At 47.6% G+C, this 20,577-nt stretch overlaps 1 protein-coding gene across 1 annotated transcript; it reads left to right on the top strand.

Annotated features, from left to right (window-relative positions):
• Positions 1-1,165: 1,165 nt before the first annotated feature.
• PtA15_4A747 (uncharacterized protein) lies at positions 1,166-6,961 on the top strand (the record flags this gene model as incomplete). Its single annotated transcript, XM_053168662.1, has 9 exons — positions 1,166-1,203; positions 1,287-1,394; positions 1,467-1,499; positions 1,579-1,683; positions 4,052-4,113; positions 6,418-6,466; positions 6,531-6,608; positions 6,681-6,713; positions 6,793-6,961. 9 exons carry the CDS (start codon positions 1,166-1,168, stop codon positions 6,959-6,961), a joined length of 675 nt encoding a protein of 224 aa, XP_053019849.1.
• Positions 6,962-20,577: the final 13,616 nt, after the last annotated feature.

Here is a 20,577-nt window from a genome sequence, read left to right as displayed (position 1 = left end):
CTCGTCTTCTTTGAACTCCTTAAACTGGAGAGTCCTGAAGGTGTTGAAGGCTGGAGGGAGTTTACAGAGAGCAAAAACTACAGCCATTGCCGTGAGACCCTCTTTTCCAAACTTCTTGGCGCCAACCTCGCAGAGATGTCGATAGGAATGTTGGATCTCGGCTATTGATTTTTCCATGTCAGCTTCATCGAAATGTATATCGAAGTATTTGTCCATGGCGGTAGCAGCATTTTCCATGGTTTTGGCCATGAAGTGGGCTTCAATGGCGTCCCATAATTTCTTTGCATCGTAGTCGGTGAGACTGGTGACAAAGCGTTCCAGATTGGCAGTTGTCATGTGCATCCGGATAAAATTGTGGTCATTTTATTATGAAGCTGATAATCCGGCTTCTTCTTCATTTTGTCGGTCTGGTCGATGAGGATGTAATTGTCCAGGCCTTTGTATCCAAGTGGGGTAACAATCGCCCATCGCCAGCTGGAGAAATTTTCTTTGTCCAGCTTTTCAGTGACGAGCTTGATATTGGAGGTGTTGATTGAGGACATGATGGGAGCGGAGGATTTGAGGAGAGGTGGAGAAGAAGGGACAAGGAGATTTCCAATTTTTGATTCAGATTCAGAATCGACGGATTGAAAGGATTGGCGGCTTGATGCGAGAGGGGTTTTGTCTTCCAGCTCAGATGGAGAGTCCGCCAGGTGGGTGTTGTTCAGATCCGGAGCAATGGAGATAGAATCTTTGTTGACTAAGTCTGCCACAGTGCCAAGTATAGTTGTTCAAATTTCTGCTTGTTCGTAACTCCTACGGACCTAAAAGCTCTTAAAAGGCTGGGCTCATAACCTGTGAGACACCAAGTAGCAGCTGTGAGCTAGAAGGCCGATGACGGGAGGCCGAGACGAAAGAGAAATGAGAAACGGGACGACTTATGCACCTATTTGGGTGCGTGAGGAGAGAGACAAAAACGGATGAGTGAATTAGAAAGAGAAGCGAAGCCGTTACAACAATCAGACTAGATACAACAGCTTAAACCTAATCAGATGATGAGTACAGTTGAGCGGATCCAAACACTCGCCCGCCTTGCCGCAGTAACCCCATAAGCCCTTCTCTGGCCTGTAACGCCACACTTGCAACAAGATTTCCCAAATCTTTTTGTGCCAGCCTCCGTCCCCCTATGCTCCGCTTACAAAACAGAGGGATTGACTTGATTCCGTCCGGGCTGCTTCAGATAACGCAAGCAAAGCAGGCATCATCCATCTGATGAAATCCCTCGCTGCGTTCGTCCCTTTGTCTAGGCCCCACCATCTTCTCTCGTCTCTGTGCAGGGAATGGGCGCCCCACAAGATCCGCTGTAACTCCATCTCGCCGGGGTACATGAACACCCTGCTGATCGAGAAATTCGAGTCAGTCTTGCCCCGCGTCTCTTGCTCCTTGTTCAACGTCCAAACTTGCTGACGTTTTTTGTTTCGCGACAGTCCCCTCTTGAAGAAAGTGTGGTTTGAAAGGACGTCAGTAATACAATCATTTCTTTCCACTTGACGGGCCAATGTTCTGAATTTTTGTCAAAATGTTGCTGCGGTGGTCTAGACCAGTGGGACAAATGGGCCATGTTTTGGACTTGAACGGGGCCGCGTTGTATTTGGCCAGCCACACTTCTTTGTTCACTATGGGCACTGATCTCTTGATCAACGGGTCCGTCCCTTCCCCCTTCCTGTTATGGTATACGGTTATATCTTAGTATTAGCATATGTATTTAGAGTATTCTTATATCCTGTTTCTCAGTTACTCTAAGAGACTCTTCCCCTAGGTGCCGGTGATCTCTTCTTTTCCTCACTCTCTTCTGTTTTCTATTCACCGGCATCCCAGGTAAGCACTGTGATGTTTTCCATCTTCATTGTTTCTTTCTTTCTCATTTCTTTGTTGACGACGAAATTACACTCTCTTCTGTTTTCTATTCACCGGCATCCCAGAGTCTAAGACTTCCTTCACACACCATCTCCACGTTTTCCCGCAGAATTCACTGACTGACAACCCGTCGTCTTTTTTCTGTCTCAAGTGGCTATTGTACGTGGTAGACTAGAATGTAGGAATCCAGGATCAGGCCCAGAGCCAAACCCAGACCCAGACCCGCAGCAACCCCCGAGGAAGCTCGCGCGGTTAGACCCAGCCCCAGCTGCTAAGAAAGGTAAGCCCCTTTTGAAGTCCAGAACTAACCCAGACGCAGAGCTTAATTTTATTGCCACGATTACAGAAGCCAGATGATCAGCCGCAACGCCATCGGTAGAACCTAGAACAGAGAAGCACTTAGCACCAAGAAACTCGTAAGTACAAGAGACTAGATAATGGAAGGCTTGTAAAAAAGACTGACCTAGAATCGTTCAACCGCAGAACCCTAGCAGAACGATTTGGACCAAAACCTCAAGACAAGCTGCTCACTAGAATCACGGAAGCTAAAGCATCTCGTAAGCACCTTAGCCAGACATACAGACCAGACCTAGCTACTAGACATACAAGCTAAGATGCCCGGTTGAACTGCAGCGCAGGAAACCGCAGGAGGACTCTGGCAAGACAAAACAAAGATCATATGATAGCCGCGTTGTATCTTTGTGAGCCCTAACAGACAAAGAGAAGAAACAAACAAACACTGATGCAGGTGCAGTTGAAGATCTTTTCATTAATGACCCGGCTCCAAGACCAACAACCACCGCTCCATTCTCCCTATCTTCACCCTAGAAAAACTCAGGAAGATCTCTGTCTGCTTTCAGGTACTTGAATCTTAACAATTAAATAGCTTTAATTTAGATTCAAATCATGTACTTAGCGCATCTGACAAGTAATCAAACATTTCAGTTGCTCCTATCTTTTTATAGAAAAGCCCGCCAGACAATACCGTCCGGACCAGAGGGCCCAACAACCAACAAAAAAAACCTGCCCTCTTCCACGGACCTTGTTCTCCATTGGGCTCCTTTTCTTGAACAGTCACACGGTCCCAGACACCAGCATCATTCTGTATCTCGACCCCTTGCAGTCTTTTGTGTTGCCTGTTTTTCTTTTTCCTTTCTCTGTGTTTCACGCATAAGCATATTTATATGCATAGATGAGGTTAATGAAGCTTATTCTCAAAGACAGTGGCAAGGCCCCGTCCCAAATTGCCATTTGCCGATGCAGGAGGATACACAAAACATGGATGGATGGTACAGGCGTAGGATCCAATGATGATTGCACACTGCTTGTGAAGATACAGGCTCAAGCACATGTGTGATGAGGATGCAGGGGTCTTAAAAGATGGCTGATACAGTGCCCCCCACGACTTCTCAACTACCCCGCACCTGCAAAAAAAAATTGAACTTTGAACAATGTGTTCAAAGTCACCAGACATGTATCACATGTAAACTATACATTTTTGAGCCCTACAGGCGTAGGAGAACTCAAAAATATAACTCTGAAGTCTGTGCAATGCCTCAAAAAGAAGTTTCATTTTTTTCAGATGCAAAATTTGGAACAGCTGGTTTCAAGACCATAGTATGTGGTAACAGACATGTACTATGGACTTATAGAATATTTATTATGTATTTAGAGACTAGAGACTAAATTATCTATGTACATACATACTACAGGTGTAGGTATTGATGTAAATATGTACCTCCTTAGTTATTGATGATTGCCATATCCATCAGTACACTCTTTGGAATGTGGCAATGTGAAGAATATTTCTTCATTATTCTCTTGGCAGTGGGTCCAGTGAGATTCCATTGACTTTGGACTATTATCATGCATATTACCAGGTCTGGTTGGTGAAATGTGACATTTGCATCAAAAAATGGGCCAAAAAGAGCCCAGCATCAGCCCACTTTTGAAAGAATTTTTGGAAAAAAAATCTTCAAAACTTGGAACACCCCTGTAGGGGTAGTTGAGAAGTCATGGGGGGCACTGTACACATGCTGGCTCCCATCTCACGGTGTAGACGGTGGCGGGGGTCCTGCATGTTGCGGCAGATGTGGAGGCGGCGGTGACAGCAGCAGCAGCTCCGGATGGCGGCTCATGATGGCCGCCGCTGTAGAAGCGGGAATGGCCCCGCTGGTCCACGCTCGACGATGGCCCAGGATATGTCTTTTGAGCACCGTGGAGACTAATAGAAAAGAATGCAGAAAGCGGATTGCAATCAACACTTTTTTGCCACAAAGACATTGACAATTGGGATCTGATTAGGAAATATGGTGTTTAGTTGAGTTCTCAAGCACAGAATTATGTGAGGATGACGGGATCTAAGGAGATTACTACAAAGAGGGCCTGATGATACAGATATAGAACATGAAAATTTAGTGATTTTGGTGATTTATCGTACAGCGGTTTAAGATTAGGCCTGAAAAAAAAGGTGGGCGGCGTGTGTCAATTATAGCGGGAGATTAGGCCTGATGGACGGAAAGGGATGCAGCGTGTGTCAATATTCGCATCCCACTGCAATGGTCGAGGCAGAGAGAAAAGATGAGGGGACGACGAACCGAGTGATCATGAGCGTTGTGCTGGGCGTCCGAAGCGTCCTTCTTGAACAGCCCGCTGCCGAGATAAGGATAGCCCATTCCCCAGGAGCCGTAGGGACTAAGCAAGCCGTAGTTGGCCAGCGGGCTCATCCCGAACAGGCCCAAGCTGTCCAGTCCCAGCCCAAGCCCCAGGCCCATGTCGTACCCGCCGCAGAATCCGGCTGCAAGCATGCCGTAGCACTTCGAGTCCGATTGGCCTTTGCCGGCTTGGGCAGCGACGTCCGCCCGCGGAGAAACAACCGGGGTGGATGCGACGGTCTGGAGGAGGGCCAGGAGACAAGCAAATGAGAAGATGCACTGCATGGTGGGTTTCGTGGGTTTGGAGGTGGGTAAGACGGTTTTGGTTGCGGAGGTGGATTATGGGTGGAGTCTAGTGTATGGATCTGTGGATGATGAGAGGAGGCGACTGGGAGCCCATCAAGCTTCCCTTTATATAGCTTTTGGCTGCCATATTTGCCCGCTCACCGCCATCGGCCTGCCGCCGGGATCACACACCACCTTCAGCTCATGAAGCCCTTCTGAAGGAGTATGGTTCACAGTTCCTTACTGTGCGAGTGGAAGAATTTCCCATGTGCCCTGTGTACCAACTAGCCATAAGGGCGGAATCTCCTGGTGGTTTTGTTCTTGAGAGCCGGCCGCGCCGATAAAAGCGCGCTGTTCAGTTGACCTTTGCAGTCTCAAGCTTGCACCAATGTCCACACGAACCCGCTTCGGGCTCGTGGAATTGAGGGAACATGATCCGTAGAGCGGTGGCGAATGGAGTGTCCCTCAACTTGTGGCGTTCATGGACGGGATGAGAAGCCGGCCGCCGCCGATGGATCCGATTGGTCCCGCGAAGACATCTAGTGTCGACATCACACCGATATACATACCGAATCAATAACAGCAGGACAGAGCCCTGTCTCCTTCACACACTCCCTGTGTGAGAAATTCCACTCAGTCGCGGCGTGGAAAGGAAATCTGGCCGGGCGGTTGATCTTGGAGAAACCCGGGATATGGAATCCTAGTGGGAAGGGACTCGTCAAGCATGGCCAGAAAGCTATATAAAGGAAGCTCGCTGGGCTCCCAGTCGCCTCCTCTCATCACCCACAGATCCATACACTCGACTCCACTCATCATCCACCTCCGCAACCAAAACCGTTCTACCCACCTCCAAACCCACCAAGCCCACCATGCAATTCATCTTCTCATTTGCTTGTCTCCTGGCCCTCCTCCAGACTGTCGCATCCTCACCGGTTCTAGCTCCGCGGGCGGACGTCGCTGCCCAAGCCGGCAAAGGCCTATCGGACTCGAAGTGCTACGGCATGCTCGCCGGATTCTGCGGCGGGTACGACATGGGCCTGGGGCTGGGGCTGGACAGCTTGGGCCTGTTCGGCATGAGCCCGCTTCTCACCTACGGCTTGCTTAGTCCCTACGGCTCCTGGGGAATGGGCTATCCTTATCTCGGCGGCGGGCTGTTCAAGAAGGACGCTTCGGACGCCCAACACCACACTCATGATCACTCGGTTCGTCATCTCTGCTTCCTTCGTCTCTGCCTAGTGCAACTTCTTCGTGGGATGCCAATATTGACACACGCTGCGCACCTTGTGTTTCAGGCCTAATCTCCCGCTATACGATAAACCAACGAAATCCGTTAATTTTCATGTTCTATATGTGTATCATCTTGCCATCTTTGTTGTATCTCCTTAAATCCCGTCTTCTACGCATAATCCTTCTCTAAATGTACCCATCTCCCTAATCAATTCGCGTCAATTGGAAATGTCTGCATGAAAGAAAAACATGCCTTGCAACAAGATTTCCCGAATCTTTTTGTGCCAGCCTCTGTCCCCCTATGCTCCGCTTACAAAGCAGAGGGATTGACTTGATTCCGTCCGGGCTGCTTCAGATAACGCAAGCAAAGCGGGCATCATCCATCTGATGAAATCCCTCGCTGCGTACGTCCCATCGTCCAGGCCCCACCAGCTTCTCTGGCTCACATCTTCTCTCGTCTCTGTGCAGGGAATGGGCGCCCCACAAGATCCGCTGTAACTCCATCTCGCCGGGGTACATGAACACCCTGCTGATTGAGAAATTCGAGTCAGTCTCGCCCCGCGTCTCTTGCTCCTCTTTCGACGTCCAAACTTGCTGACGTTTTATGTTTCGCAACAGTCCCCTCTTGAAGAAAGTGTGGTTTGAAAGCACGTCAGTAATACAATCATTTCTTTCCACTTGACGGGCCGATGTTCTGAACTTTTGTTAAAATCACGCTGCGGTGGTCTAGACCTGTGGGACGAATGGGCCATGTTTCGGACTTGAACGGGGCCGCGTTGTATTTGGCCAGCGACGCGTCTTCGTTCACTACGGGCACTGATCTCTTGATCAACGGGTCCGTCCCTTCCCCCTTCCTCCACACACCATCTCCACGTTTTCCCGCAAATTTCACTGACTGACAACCCGTCGTCTTTTGTCTGTCTGAAGTGGCTATTGTACGTGGCAGACTAGAAAAGCCCGCCAGACAATACCGTCCGGACCAGAGGGCCCACCAACCAACAAACAAAACCTGCCCTCTTCCACGGACCTTGTTCTCCATTGGGCTCCTTTTCTCGAACAGTCACACGGTCCCAGACACCAGCATCGTTCTGTATCCCGACCCCTTGCAGACTTTTTGTGAGGGCCCACCTAATACTCTTACTTCTTAAGTGGCTATGAACGAAATTCAAGAGAACCCGTCGCCTATTTTCAGATGTATTATAGGTAGTCTATCTTCGGAGCAAATAATAGACTCTTGAAAGGAGGTTTTGATAAAAGCTGAGATTACACAACCGAATGATAATGATAACAAAGAACAAAGAATATTGTGATGAGGAAAAAGAATATTGAACATGTAATGTTTTAGTGATAGTCGCAAACCATCTCCGCAGCACATGTAATATAGTAAACCTAGTTGTCTAGTTAAATCCCAATCTTGTCCCCGCAATCCTGTTTCTTTAACTCATCAATTTTGTCACTATACTCACCGTGCTTGTATCGGCTTTGCGCCTTAGGTCTGTCTCTTATCTTCTCATCAATGTTTCTCACGTTCTCATTCCTACCCACTCTCTTAGGTTTGTCTGTCGTGCCCTTAGCTCACCGCTCCGTAGAAGCTTGTGATCTAACGTGCCCACCATCCTCAAAGGTTTGTCTGTCGTGCCCTTAGCTCACCGCTCCGTAGAAGCTTGTGATCTAACGTGCCCACCATCCTCAAAGACTTTTCGTCTTATAGGTTATGAGCCCAGATAGCGCATAGCTACTGGAATTCAAATCACAAAACTCATCTATCAAACCTCGCGAGACACTGTCATGTCTGACAAATTGAATCTCCCGGTCCTGTCCAATTCCAACTTCAAAGACTGGAAGGCGGTTGTTCATTCCTATTGCGCCAAGAAACAATGTTCCGCGTACCTTACCAAGGACAAGGCGTCAAAAGCAAAACCCGAACAGTTGGATCTTTGTACTGATCGAAAACACATGGCCGCTGGCATACTGGTTCGCTACATGGGATCCGATAACCAAGGTCGGTTCGTCACCGACACCAACCAACAACAGCCTCACGAACTTTGGACTTTGCTTTGCAATCATTTTGAAGCAAAGACCACTCAAAACCAATCAAAAGTCTACCAAAATTTTCTGAAGATTCCGTTTGGCAACAATCTCGGCCAGTACTTGGTGGCCGTTGACACCGGTGTAGCCAACATGCGAGCAGTCGGTATGACCATTTGCGTTCCTAAACCTGAGGAACCAACCGTGAACGAGAATCATCTAGCTGAGATTATCATGAGCAAGATTCCTTCGTCATACAACAACACAAAGGATATCATCTTCACCAAACAACCACTCACCCTCGAAATCATTCGCACCCAGCTTGACTCTAAGATACTCGACACTCAGGACGACTTGACTCATCCTGTCGTCAAGACCGAATCAGCCATGAACGTCAGCGTCCCGTTCTGCGAGAACGGAGTTCACAATCCAAAAACTCGTCACTCTGAAGCCCGGTGTTACCAACTTCATCCTGAGTTTGAAGCAGCCAACAAGAAGAAGAGGCAACAAGCAAAGAAGAAAGCAAACGCTGCCATTTTCAACGTGCCGGAAGATGCGAAGGCGTATCATTGTCGATCGTCTCATGTTGCTTTCTCAAGTCTCTCTTCAGCTAAACCCATCTTTGTTGACAGCAGCTGCTCAGATCACATGTTTCCCAAAAAGAAGTTCTTTTTCAATTATGCTCCGTTCACTTCGTCGGTTTCAATAGCCAATGGCAAGAGTCTACCAATCATAGGGTTGGGTTTGATCAAATTGAAGAACACCGACGGAAACGATCATTGGTTCAAAGCTCTTCATGTCCCTCAATTGTCGCATGCACTAGTCAGCTTTGGACGTCTCTTCGTATCTAACTGTGATCTGATTCGCCGTGGCACCGACGACTTCTCGGTCATGGATCAAACATTGAATTCCAAGGTATTTGATGGAACGGTGGAAGGTCAAATCTTCTCAATCAAAGCGACGCTAGTCAATCCTTCTGGTCAGTCAATTCCTCTCAGGTCCCTCAAAGCATCTTCAACTGACGCTGCTCTACTACACAGGCGAGCAGGTCATCCCAGCTCCGAAGCGTTAAAGATCATGTTTGGAATTGAATTCTCAACTCTTTCTTGCGATTCGTGCAGGATTTCCAAATCTCATTGTCTTCCGTTTTCGGGTACTCTTCCCAAACCTCAGGGTCTACTTCACTTCATATACATGGATCTCAGCGGTAAAATATCCCCACCCACCGTTGGAGGCGGACTTTACTACTTTAAAATCACAGATGCCTACTCGTCCTTTAAACACGTGTATATACTATTGTCTAAATCTCAAGCTTTTGAAAAATTCAATCACTATGTTAAAGAAGTAGAGAACTTCCATTCTGCCAAAGTGAGGAACGTGGTCACAGACGGAGGAGGAGAATTCTGTTCTCACGAATTTGAAGAGTTCTTCAAAGATAAGGGTATCATTCATCACATCACCGCACCCTACACCCCTCAGCAAAATTCAATTGCTGAAAGAGGCAACCAAACCACTAGCGAAAAGGCTCGATCACTTCTCAAGCAAGCCAACTTGCCCTCATCAATTTGGGGCGAGGCAGTGAATACTGCAGTGTTGTATAGTCACAATGTCATGTTTGACGAGACTACTTATCCAGGAATCTCCCCTGGCTCCTTTGCCGGTAACTCCAATACTGAATTTGGGTTTGATGAGGATCTTATTCCGGAAGATGCACCCAAATCCGCTCCTAATCCGGTCGAAACACCAGAATCCGATACATCCGGTGATGCTGAGTTTCATGATTCTCCGGACAACATTCCTGAGGAGCAAGCACCGTTACCTGAGGGTCCGCAGCAGGCTCCTTTGCCCGCAGTCTCATCATCCCGCCCTCGGCCTGGCTTTGGATATATCCCCGCCGCAATTCCCCCCCCTGAAACATATCCTCAGACATTGACTCCTCTAACATCATCACCACCAAACGGCGCGCTCATATTGCTTCCCTTGACTTCCCTCGCGATCTATCAATAGCTATGGCTGCCTTGAACAATACAACTTCGCATCCAATTCCTCACACTTATCGTGAAGCTCTCTTATCTCCGGATGCCGAGGAATGGAGAGCTGCTGTTCAGGTTGAACTAGAGGCAATGGCTCGTCTCAATGTCTGGGAAGTTGTCCCAACTCCTGACTGCCAATCACTTTTAGGCACAATTTGGATTTTTCGGAAGAAATACAACGCAAGCGGTAATCTGGTCAAATTCAAGGCTCGCCTATGCGCTCAGGGTAGCGCTCAGCAAGAAGGGGTTGACTACAACGAAACTTACGCTCCCACAGGTCGGCCATCAGCTCTACAAGTCGCTCTCACTATTGGTGTCAATGAAGGAATGGACATTCATCAAATGGATGTTAGGAATGCCTTTCTTAATGGGAATCTCGATGATGTAATCTATCTTCGCTGTTCTTCGGGTATGAACGTTCCACCAGGTCACTGTCTCAAACTCAAAAAATCAATCTATGGTTTGAAACAGGCCCCTCGCGTTTGGTACACCGAGCTTAACAAAATTTTTACTTCAATCAACTTCGCTCCTTCCATTGCGGATCCATGCCTGTTCATATCTCAGGTTCCTGGCTGGAAATGTCTTGTTCACATCTACGTTGACAATATGGCGATCATCAGTCACAATGTCGAGCGTTTCAAAAAACTCACCAAAGCTCGTTTTCTCATGGACGACTTGGGTCCAGTCACCTCTCTTCTCGGTATGAAAATCACCCAACACTCCGATCATCTAATGCTCTCTCAAGAACGCCACATTGAGGAGATTCTCAAGGAATATGATCACCTTCATGCTAGATCAGCTGCCACCCCGTTTGTTCCCAACACTCGCTTGACTGCAGCCACAACCAAAGAAGTCAACGCGTTCAAAGCGCTAGGAATCAACTATCGAAGGGCTGTAGGATCTGTCAACTACATCTCCTGCTCAACACAACCTGACATTTCATTTGCAGTGTCGCAGCTTTTGCAACATCTGGAACGACCAGGCATCAAGCACTGGAACGCCTTCAAACACCTCCTCCGGTATCTTTCCTCAACCAAATCTCTGTCTCTTTGGATCGGTGGCGGTGATAAGAAGCTCAAGGTTTACTGCGACGCGGATTGGGCTAATTGCACTGACTCCCGTCGTTCTTACTCGGGCTACCTAGTCACGTGGGGCGATTCAGTTATATCTTGGAAGACCAAGAAACAAACGTCGGTGGCAACATCAACAACCGAAGCGGAGTATCAATCTCTCTACGCCAGAGTCCAAGAATCGGTTTGGCTCAACTCGGTCCTCCAGTCAATCGACTCAGGCTCGGCATTTCCAATCTCAATCCTTTGCAACAACCAAGCCGCAATCGCTCTTTCCAACAACCCAATCACGCATCCAAAAAGCAAACACATCGACACAAAATACCATTTCATTCAAGAAGCGGTTGAAAAAGGTTGGGTCGCACTCACTTACATATCCACAGCATCAATGCCGGCCGACGGTTTAACGAAGTCTCTCGCCAAAATAAAGCACCTATCAATGATCAACTTCCTCAAGATGAAGCTATTGTTGGTTTGAAGCTAAGTCAGGAGGGAGGGTATTGAACATGTAATGTTTTAGTGATAGTCGCAAACCATCTCCGCAGCACATGTAATATAGTAAACCTAGTTGTCTAGTTAAATCCCGATCTTGTCCCCGCAATCCTGTTTCTTTAACTCATCAACTTTGTCACTATACTCACCGTGCTTGTATCGGCTTTGCGCCTTAGGTTTGTCTGTTGTGCCCTTAGCTCACCGCTCCGTAGAAGCTTGTGATCTAACGTGCCCACCATCCTCAAAGACTTTTCGTCTTATAAAGAAAAGAGGAAACAACGGAATGAAAGACAACCGGGTTTATAACAATACACTCAGACCCTCAGATAAAAGCTTCACAATTAAAGAAAGGAAAAAACTTGTAAAAGATGTTAGTGGTTCTTAGCATAATAAGGACCATTCTCCAATCATTAATCAGCTTCATCTTTGCATGATTATCAGTAACGAAGAAAATGTTACAAATTGGCCTGACCTTGTACCTGCAATCCTCCCGCCGCCTTCTTTGCCTTCTTACTCTTTCTCTTTGCCTTAGCGCCAAAATGTTTCTCATGTAATAGCATAAAAGAATCTAAAGACGACTTAACTAAGAGCGGAATATGTTCCTCGGCGACCCACATGTTGTTCGCCATAGTCGCGCCTTTCCATCCAATTACTTGCTCCCGTTGCGTCTCACTTTGTGTGCTGAGACCCTTATAAGGTTTCTCAGCAAGTTTGTTCTCAGTTCAGCAAGGCGCTTCATTGCGCGTCTCCTTGCCTAGGATGGCCCGGGAGTTTGTCCACTAACTCCCCAAGTCATCCTGAGTGTGGGAAAAGGAGTCTCCTCCTTCTCTTCTCATTTGTTTCCTCCCTTTCCCCTTCCTTGTGAGGGGGGGGGTGGGAGTAACTAAGAGAGAATGATCAGGGGGGCTTCTCTCTTAGTGAGATCTGAAGCCCTCCTCGTGAGGAGTACTACACCAAAAAAGGTCTGAGCCCGACCCGTTACTCCAGGTGGCCTGGAGCCTGCTCAGACCCACAACTCCTGGCTGCCTGGCGTAATTAAGGAGCCATTCCGGCCTCCTCTCCTCCATCCTGCTTGATAGATTGCATTCCTAACAATCTAGAGAAACCTAATCCACACTGTTTTTATATTATCGGCCCAAACTATGAAGTTTTTCCCGGGCCGCGCTCCCAATTTCAGCAGCATTAAGAGTCCTAAACAGACTGCTACCGTTACTAGTACTAATACTAGCCAAGAGATCATTTTCCTTCCCCAAGAGAATATAGGCCACATGGCTCAGGCGTCCCGCGATGAACTCTACTTCTCTGTATGAAAACTGTGCCCCCTAGCTCTAGGGAGTATTGAACTTGTATGATCCGCTTAGTTCTGCTCTTCGAGGAACGGCTCATATTCTCCTTGTTAGTCTTACTCCTAGCGCATTGGATCTCTTAACAAAGTCAAAAATGAGCGTCAAAGATCTATGTTGCTTCACGATGAGGTTGTCATCAATCCATCTAAACATTGAGTGCCTCAAATTGTGTCATCAACACCTTCTTGCCTCCGTCGGCGGGGTGTCCACAAGACCTGGATCCTACTTCCCCCCTCCCCGGGCCTAAACTAGACTTACTGCACCGAAAGGCTGTGACCCTGGGGCCTGGATCAGCACAACGCGGGCGGATTTGATGTAACAGCATCGTGATTGCGACACCCGAAGCGCGTGCGGTGCAGACTCCTGAAAAGTTGAATCTCCATATTTGGAATACTTGTGGAACTCCATGCTAAAGATTGAAACCTTATAGTTTCTTTAGCTTTCCGGTCCCGGCAATAGCCTGCATCGCACCAGCATGTTGTACCAAACTTTCCAACGCTTATTTTATTACACCTGTTTTTGATCATTGTGCTGGCGGGCTTGGAGTCTTCCTTTCGGTGTAAACACGGGTGTGATGACCAGGGTGGACTTATGACATCAAGCTTCGCATCTTTTACCGCATAGTCTGTGTCCCCAATAAATATCAGCATGTTCTTGGTGTCTGCGAACAGCATTTGAAAGATTCAGAGAAGGAGACTAGGGAGGCTTTGAACCATTGTAACGCTTAAAAGAGCTATATAGCGATCACAGATCTCAACAACCTATGATATTTTTGCCGGTCATCGTCTCTGTTTCCTAGTTTTTGATTCCCAAAACGTTCCTTTCTCTCGAAAATATTGAGCTGGATACTGGTAGACCCCACCTATTCGCCCTGAATATCTTCCCAAGACCACCATCACCTCAACATTGTTTGAAAGTTTTTATCAACTATAAAGGAACAGTCTGCCGTATCAGGGCCTAATATATTTCCTCTCGAAAATATGGTCCCGTCAAGGTCGTTGATATGGTTCAACTTCTGCTTAGCATTCTTTTTCTTTCTTTGCTCAAACGTTGGGTTGGTCCAGTTCAATCATCCTGAGCTTTATCTGTCTTCGCACGACTTCAAATTCGCGGCCACGCGCCAGACCCGGAATTACAACTTCCACGTTACGTGAGTGAGTTTGGTGCGGATATATATCTATGAGCTTCACGAGTACCTAACGACCTAAATACTGATTTTTTTTTTTTTTGATCTCCTTGACTTGGTTGTGAAAGAAATACCGTCGGTGCACCAGATGGCTTTAGCAAGTGAGCCATCATTTTGCTGCGCTATATGTTGCTTGTGGTCTTTTCTGATCTCCTGAATTTCACCAGGACTATGCTAGTCATCAATAACCAGTTTCCTGGTCCCTTAATCAAGTGCAGTGAGGTGAGAAACAAGAAGATATCCACAAGTATAACCCCCGTCTCCTTCTGCCCTCAAGGCCGACAACACAGTTTCCGGAAGGGGTTTAATTATTTACAATCAATTCCCAATCAGCTTCAAGTTTCCATATCCCTTAGCTTCCTCTTCTCTCCGACCTCCTTTGATCTCGCTGGTCTGTTATGGGTTACCTGCCAAAACAGCAGCCAATTGATTGATTCAACTAAGGCCCCTTAGAAGACAGTCACTACACAGATGATGTCTAACAATGACCCCAATAATCATGGGGATTAAAAACCCGCCAACCAATATTTCCCTTCTATTGGACCTTCTGCCCGCCCTTCCTCCTCCGTTCCCCCTCCCACGCCGTGTCCTCCTCCCCTCTGTTCATTGCTACCGCTGCCGCTCCTGCTTCCGCCCTGCGCGCCGCCGTCTTCCCGGTCCTGTTTGTCGTATCAGGTCCTAGCTTATAGTGATGTACTGGGCCCTACGTGGTTGGTTGCTGGAGGTGGAGATGCCCGGGATCAATGAGAAGTTGGGTTAGATGATTGAGGTTGGGGAGGGATGTCGGTAGGTTGGAGCTTGCGCGTGACTAGCGAAGGGGTCTAAGGGTTTACCTTTTGTGGTTGATGAGTTTCCCCGTTTGGTCGATTGATGTTCGGTTGATTGATGCTCCCGTCAACCGTTGTTCCCCCTGGCCCCACACAATCTGATAAAACGATCCGCCTGAGCCATACGTCCTTCCGCTTCCCCCGCTATCCTTATCTCCAACCTAAATTTCCAGCACCGCCTCTTGTACGTCTAATCTCCTTCCTCCTTCCTGCTTTGTACCCGCAATCCCATCTACTCCTACTGGATTATCTGCTAAACGGTGTAAGCGCCACAGATATCGCAGTCTCATTTCCTTTTCCTTTCTCATTCTATTCGCCTCCGTACCCCCAATGTTGTCTACTCCTACTGGATTATCTGCTAAACGGTGCAAGCGCCGCAGATATCACAGTCTCATTTCCCCTCTTGTTCTATCCGCTTCGACCTATGCAACAAAGTGCTTACCCGTTCCCAGCGCTGGACCGCTGGACCCGTTCGCCTCTTCCCTCTCCTACAACTTCCACAAGTATTCTGTCCCTTCCGCCGTTCCCCTTTCGTTCCCTTTCCTCCTTCCGGAGCCTTCGACAACGACCAAGTGTGACTTCTCCTCGTCGTCCCTTTGAATCTTGCCCTGGGGGCCGTTAATGCCTGCGATCTGTCTCCCGTCGCCGGTACTGCTGCCAAGTTGGAGATACTGTTAGTTATATTACTCATGCTCTTGGCAGTCTTAGCAAATAAAAAAAAATTCTCGACGAAAATCCCGCCCTTTGGCAAAGGTCTAGCGGTTAGGTGTGATCAGCGTAGTTTCGCGAATTCGTTGTTCCGAGTTAGCTGTTGCTAGTCGCAAAAAATCCCGCCGGGATTTCTTGCGCAAGCTGAGCGGTGTTAGTCGTCGGTGTCCTGAGCATTGGTGCTGGTTCCGTGGCGTTTGCTGCCGGCCGGTACCGGTCGTCCACTATCGTCTAGGTTTGGGCTCCGCTTGCGGGAGCCCTGGCTGCGCGCCGCGCTGTGCCGCGCGCCCGTGCCCCTTGAAGACTCCACTGCCGCCGCGCCTTGGACTCTGCCCCCCTCCTGCTACGCTCCCGGGAAGCGCCCAAGAAATTAAAAACTGAAACTTACCCTTCCTTTGAGACCTTACATCCAAAATTGCCTTCATCAACGACCAGTCAACCACTTCTTCATCTTTATAATACTTATCCTTTATACCATCAACGACGCCACGATCCAAGACACTATTTGGATGAACATATCTAACAATCAGCGAGACATTGAAAACAGGATGTAATTTAGGGTATTCCTTTTTAATGTCTAACTCTACCGCATCCGTACCTACCATCTTCTTTACCGCAAAAGGACCAATATACCTGTAATCTAATTTAGAATTTAAACGCCTTGACTGAATAAACTTACACAAAAGCAACACCATTTCTCCTTCTGAATACACCGGTGCCGGCTTCTTCTTCACATTATAATATGCTGCTTGTTTATTCCGCGCCAAAACCAGGCACTCCATTGCTTTTTCCTGTGTCAACTGCAATGCCAACAAAAAATTTGTCTAAATCCTTATTCCCCAATGATTCAGTCATTATATTAAATTTTGGATGATGACCATAAGAAAAGAAAAATGGAGAAACACCCAAACTTGCCGAGTCCAAATTGTTTATAGATAATTCCGCCATGTCTAAACACCTATCCCAGTTGTCTTGATAATAACAATCCTTGCCTAAATTTCTTGACGCAGCTCTAAAATAAGAAGTAATCCATAGAATCTTTTGTTGTTCGGAAGAAAAGCTATTTGGAAATTGGGCAAAAGTGTCCCTCATAGTTGCACAAAATCTGTAAGTTTCTTTAATGTTTCCCAAAAAATAAATATGAGAAAAATGTGGAGGTTTGGGATGAGACTGTACTATATTCTTATGAAACACGGGATCCTCCAAAACGGTCAAACGAGAATTGATGGAATTAATGATGGTATCAACCGTATTTCAGACCTGTAAAAACTCCTGAGAATAATGGAGCTTCATTGGAATAAATTCCTTTGCAAAAACCAACAATTGAGACAAGTCCTTGATCGTCTCATTGTTCCTGGGAATTGTTTTGTCATTTCGCCTGGCTTGAGCTTGGAGAGACGCAATGGCTTGTGAGTTAGCAAAAATTGTTTGATCTCTATCTGGAAGCTTGTTGACATCCAAATCAACCCCGAGACGTCCTCCTCCAGTTGATTTAACGCAGATCCTCAATGTGGACCTGGCGAATTCAAAATTGGCAAAGAATCAATTGGTCGAGGTTCAAAACCGTCTGGAAATGGGCCGAGCGGAGGAAGGGATTGTTGTGCATCGTCCGAAACCGTAAAATTCGGAAGAGGGCTTTGGAAAGGCGTCACGTAGGATTGACCGGCGAGATGTGTGAAAGAATTAGGGTTTGGGGACGGGGGTAATGACATGCAAAGAGGAAGTTGTGGAGAAGAGTTATCGGACATGTTTATAACTTTGTGTTTTATTGGAAGCTTGATTTGAAATATTTGAATATAGAAGTGATGAAAATTGATTATGAGGATGATGATGAGGCGAAGATAATGTATAGCTTAATTTTAGAATGTCAATAAAGAGAGGAGCAAAACTTGAATCAAACAATTTATAACTTGAGAAAAAGAAATAAGATTGGATAAACCAAAGATAGCCAAAAATTTAAATGTATGGAATCTAAGGTTGAAGATCGCAATATAATTGTGAGGGCCCACCTAATACTCTTACCTCTTAAGTGGCTATGAACGAAATTCAAGAGAACCCGTCGCCTATTTTCAGATGTATTAGAGGTATTGTGTTTTGTAGAATGCTTGGACGGATGGTCCTGTTGCTGTGCACAAATCATGGCATTCCGTAATTCTATTTTTTTTTTTTTGCCTCACATTGTGAAATAAAGATCATCATGATCATTTTCACTTTGGTACAGGCAGGCTCTGTATGGCAGAATGATGGAGATTAAACTGGGGCTGTGCCAGAAAATCCCATAACTATAGCACTCAACTTCGCTCTTGAAGTCCAACCATTAAGCAAAACACAATAGTCTATCTTCGGAGCAAAGAATAGACTCTTGAAAGGAGGTTTTGATAAAAGCTGAGATTACACAACCAAATGATAATGATAACAAAGAACAAAGAATATTGCAATGAGGAAAAAGAAAAGAGGAAACAACGGAATGAAAGACAACCGGGTTTATAACAATACACTCAGACCCTCAGATGAAACCTTCACAATTAAAGAAAGGAAAAAACTTGTGAAAGATGTTAGTGGTTCTTAGCATGATAAGGACCATTCTCCGATCATTAATCAGCTTCATCTTTGCATGATTATCAGTAACAAAGAAAACGTTACACTTTTGTGTTGCCTGTTTTTCTTTTTCCTTTCTCCGTGTTTCACGCATAAGCATATTTATATACATAGATGAGGTTAATGAAGCTTATTCTCAAAGACAGTGGTGCGGCCCTGTCCAAGATTGCCATTTGCCGATGCAGGAGGATACATGAAACATGGATGGATGGTACAGACATAGGATCCAATGATGATTGCTCACTGCTTGTGAAGATACGGGCTCAAGCACATGTGTGATGAGGATGCAGGGGTCTTAAAAGATGGCTCATACACATGCTGGCTCCCATCTCACGGTGTAGACGCTGGCGAGGGTCCTGCATGTTGCGGCAGGTGTGGAGGCGGCGGCGGCCGCAGGGGCCGCAGCTCCGGGTGGCGGCTGATGGCCGCCGCTGTAGAAGCGGCAATGGCCCCGCTGGTCCACGCTCGACGATGGCCCATGATATGTCTTTTGAGCACCGTGGAGACTAATAGAAAAGAATGCAGAAAGCGGATTGCAATCAACACTTTTTTGCCACAAAGACATTCACAATTGGGATCTGATTAGGAAATATGGTGTTTAGTTGAGTTCTCAAGCAGAGAATTATGTGAGGATGACGGGATCTAAGGAGATTACTACAAAGAGGGCCTGATGATACAGATATAGAACATGAAAATTTAGTGATTTCGGTGATTTATCGTATAGTGGATTAAGATTAGGCCTGAAAAAAAAGGTGGGTGGCGTGTGTCAATTATAGCGGGAGATTAGGCCTGATGGACGGAAAGGGATGCAGCGTGTGTCAATATTGGCATCCCACTGCAATGGTCGAGGCAGAGAGAAAAGATGAGGGGACGACGAACCGAGTGATCATGAGCGTTTTGCTGGGCGTCCGAAGCGTCCTTCTTGAACAGTCCGCCCCCGAGATAAGGATAGCCCATTCCCCAGGAGCCGTAGGGACTAAGCAAGCCGTAGTTGAGCAGCGGGCTCATCCCGAACAGGCCGACGCTGTCCAGCCCCAGCCCCAGGCCCAGGCCCATGTCGTACCCGCCGCAGAATCCGGCTGCAAGCATGCCGTAGCACTTCGAGTCCGATTGGCCTTTGCCGGCTTGGGCAGCGACGTCCGCCCGTGGGGAAAGAACCGGGGTGGATGCGACGGTCTGGAGGAGGGCCAGGAGACAAGCAAATGAGAAGATGCACTGCATGGTGGGCTTGGTGGGTTTGGAGGTGGGTAAGACGGTTTTGGTTGCGGAGGTGGATTATGGGTGGAGTCGAGTGTATGGATCTGTGGATGATGAGAGGAGGCGACTGGGAGCCCATCAAGCTTCCCTTTATATAGCTTTCGGCTGCCATATTCGCCCACTCACCGCCATCGGCCTGCCGCCGGGATCACACGTCACCTTCAGCTGAAGCTGTTCTGAAGGTGTATGGTTCACAGTTCTTTACTGTGCGAGTGGTAGAATTTCCCATGTGCCCTGTGTACCAACTAGCCATAAGGGCGGAATCTCCTGGTGTTTTTGGTCTTGGGAGCCGGCCGCGCCGATAAAAGCGCGCTGTTCAGTCCACCGTCGCAGTCTCAAGCTTGCACCAATGTCCACACGAACCCGCTTCGGCCTCGTGGAATCGAGGGCACATGATTCGTATAGCGGTGGCGGATGGAGTGTCCGTCAACTTGTGGTGTTCATGAATGGGTGAGGATGAGAAGCCGGCCGCCGCCGATGGATCCGATTGGTCCCGCGAAGCCATCTTGTGTCAACATCGGACACCGATAAACCACAGAGGCGTGTTTCCTTCACACACTCCGTGTATGAGAAATTCCACTCAGTCGCGGCGTGGAAAGGAAATCTGGCCGGGCGGTTGGTCTTGGAGAAACCCGGGATATGGAATCCTAGTGGGAAGGGACTCGTCAAGCATGGCCAGAAAGCTACATAAAGGAAGCTTGATGGCCGCCCAGTCGCCTCCTCTCATCACCCACAGATCCAGACACTCGACTCCACCCATAATCCACCTCCGCAACCAAAACCGTGCTACCCACCTCCAAACCCACGAAACCCACCATGCAGTGCATCTTCTCAGTCGCTTGTCTCCTGGCCCTCCTCCAGACCGTCGCATCCGCACCGGTTCTAGCTCCGCGGGCGGACGTCGCTGCCCAAGCCGGCAAAGGTCAATCGGACTCGAAGTGCTACGGCACGCTCGCCGGATTCTGCGGCG

The sequence above is a fragment of the Puccinia triticina genome, chromosome 4A (assembly GCF_026914185.1).
Source record: "Puccinia triticina chromosome 4A, complete sequence".
In the NCBI taxonomy this organism is placed as follows: Eukaryota; Fungi; Basidiomycota; class Pucciniomycetes; order Pucciniales; family Pucciniaceae; genus Puccinia; species Puccinia triticina.
This window is presented reverse-complemented; position numbering and strand designations above follow the sequence as displayed.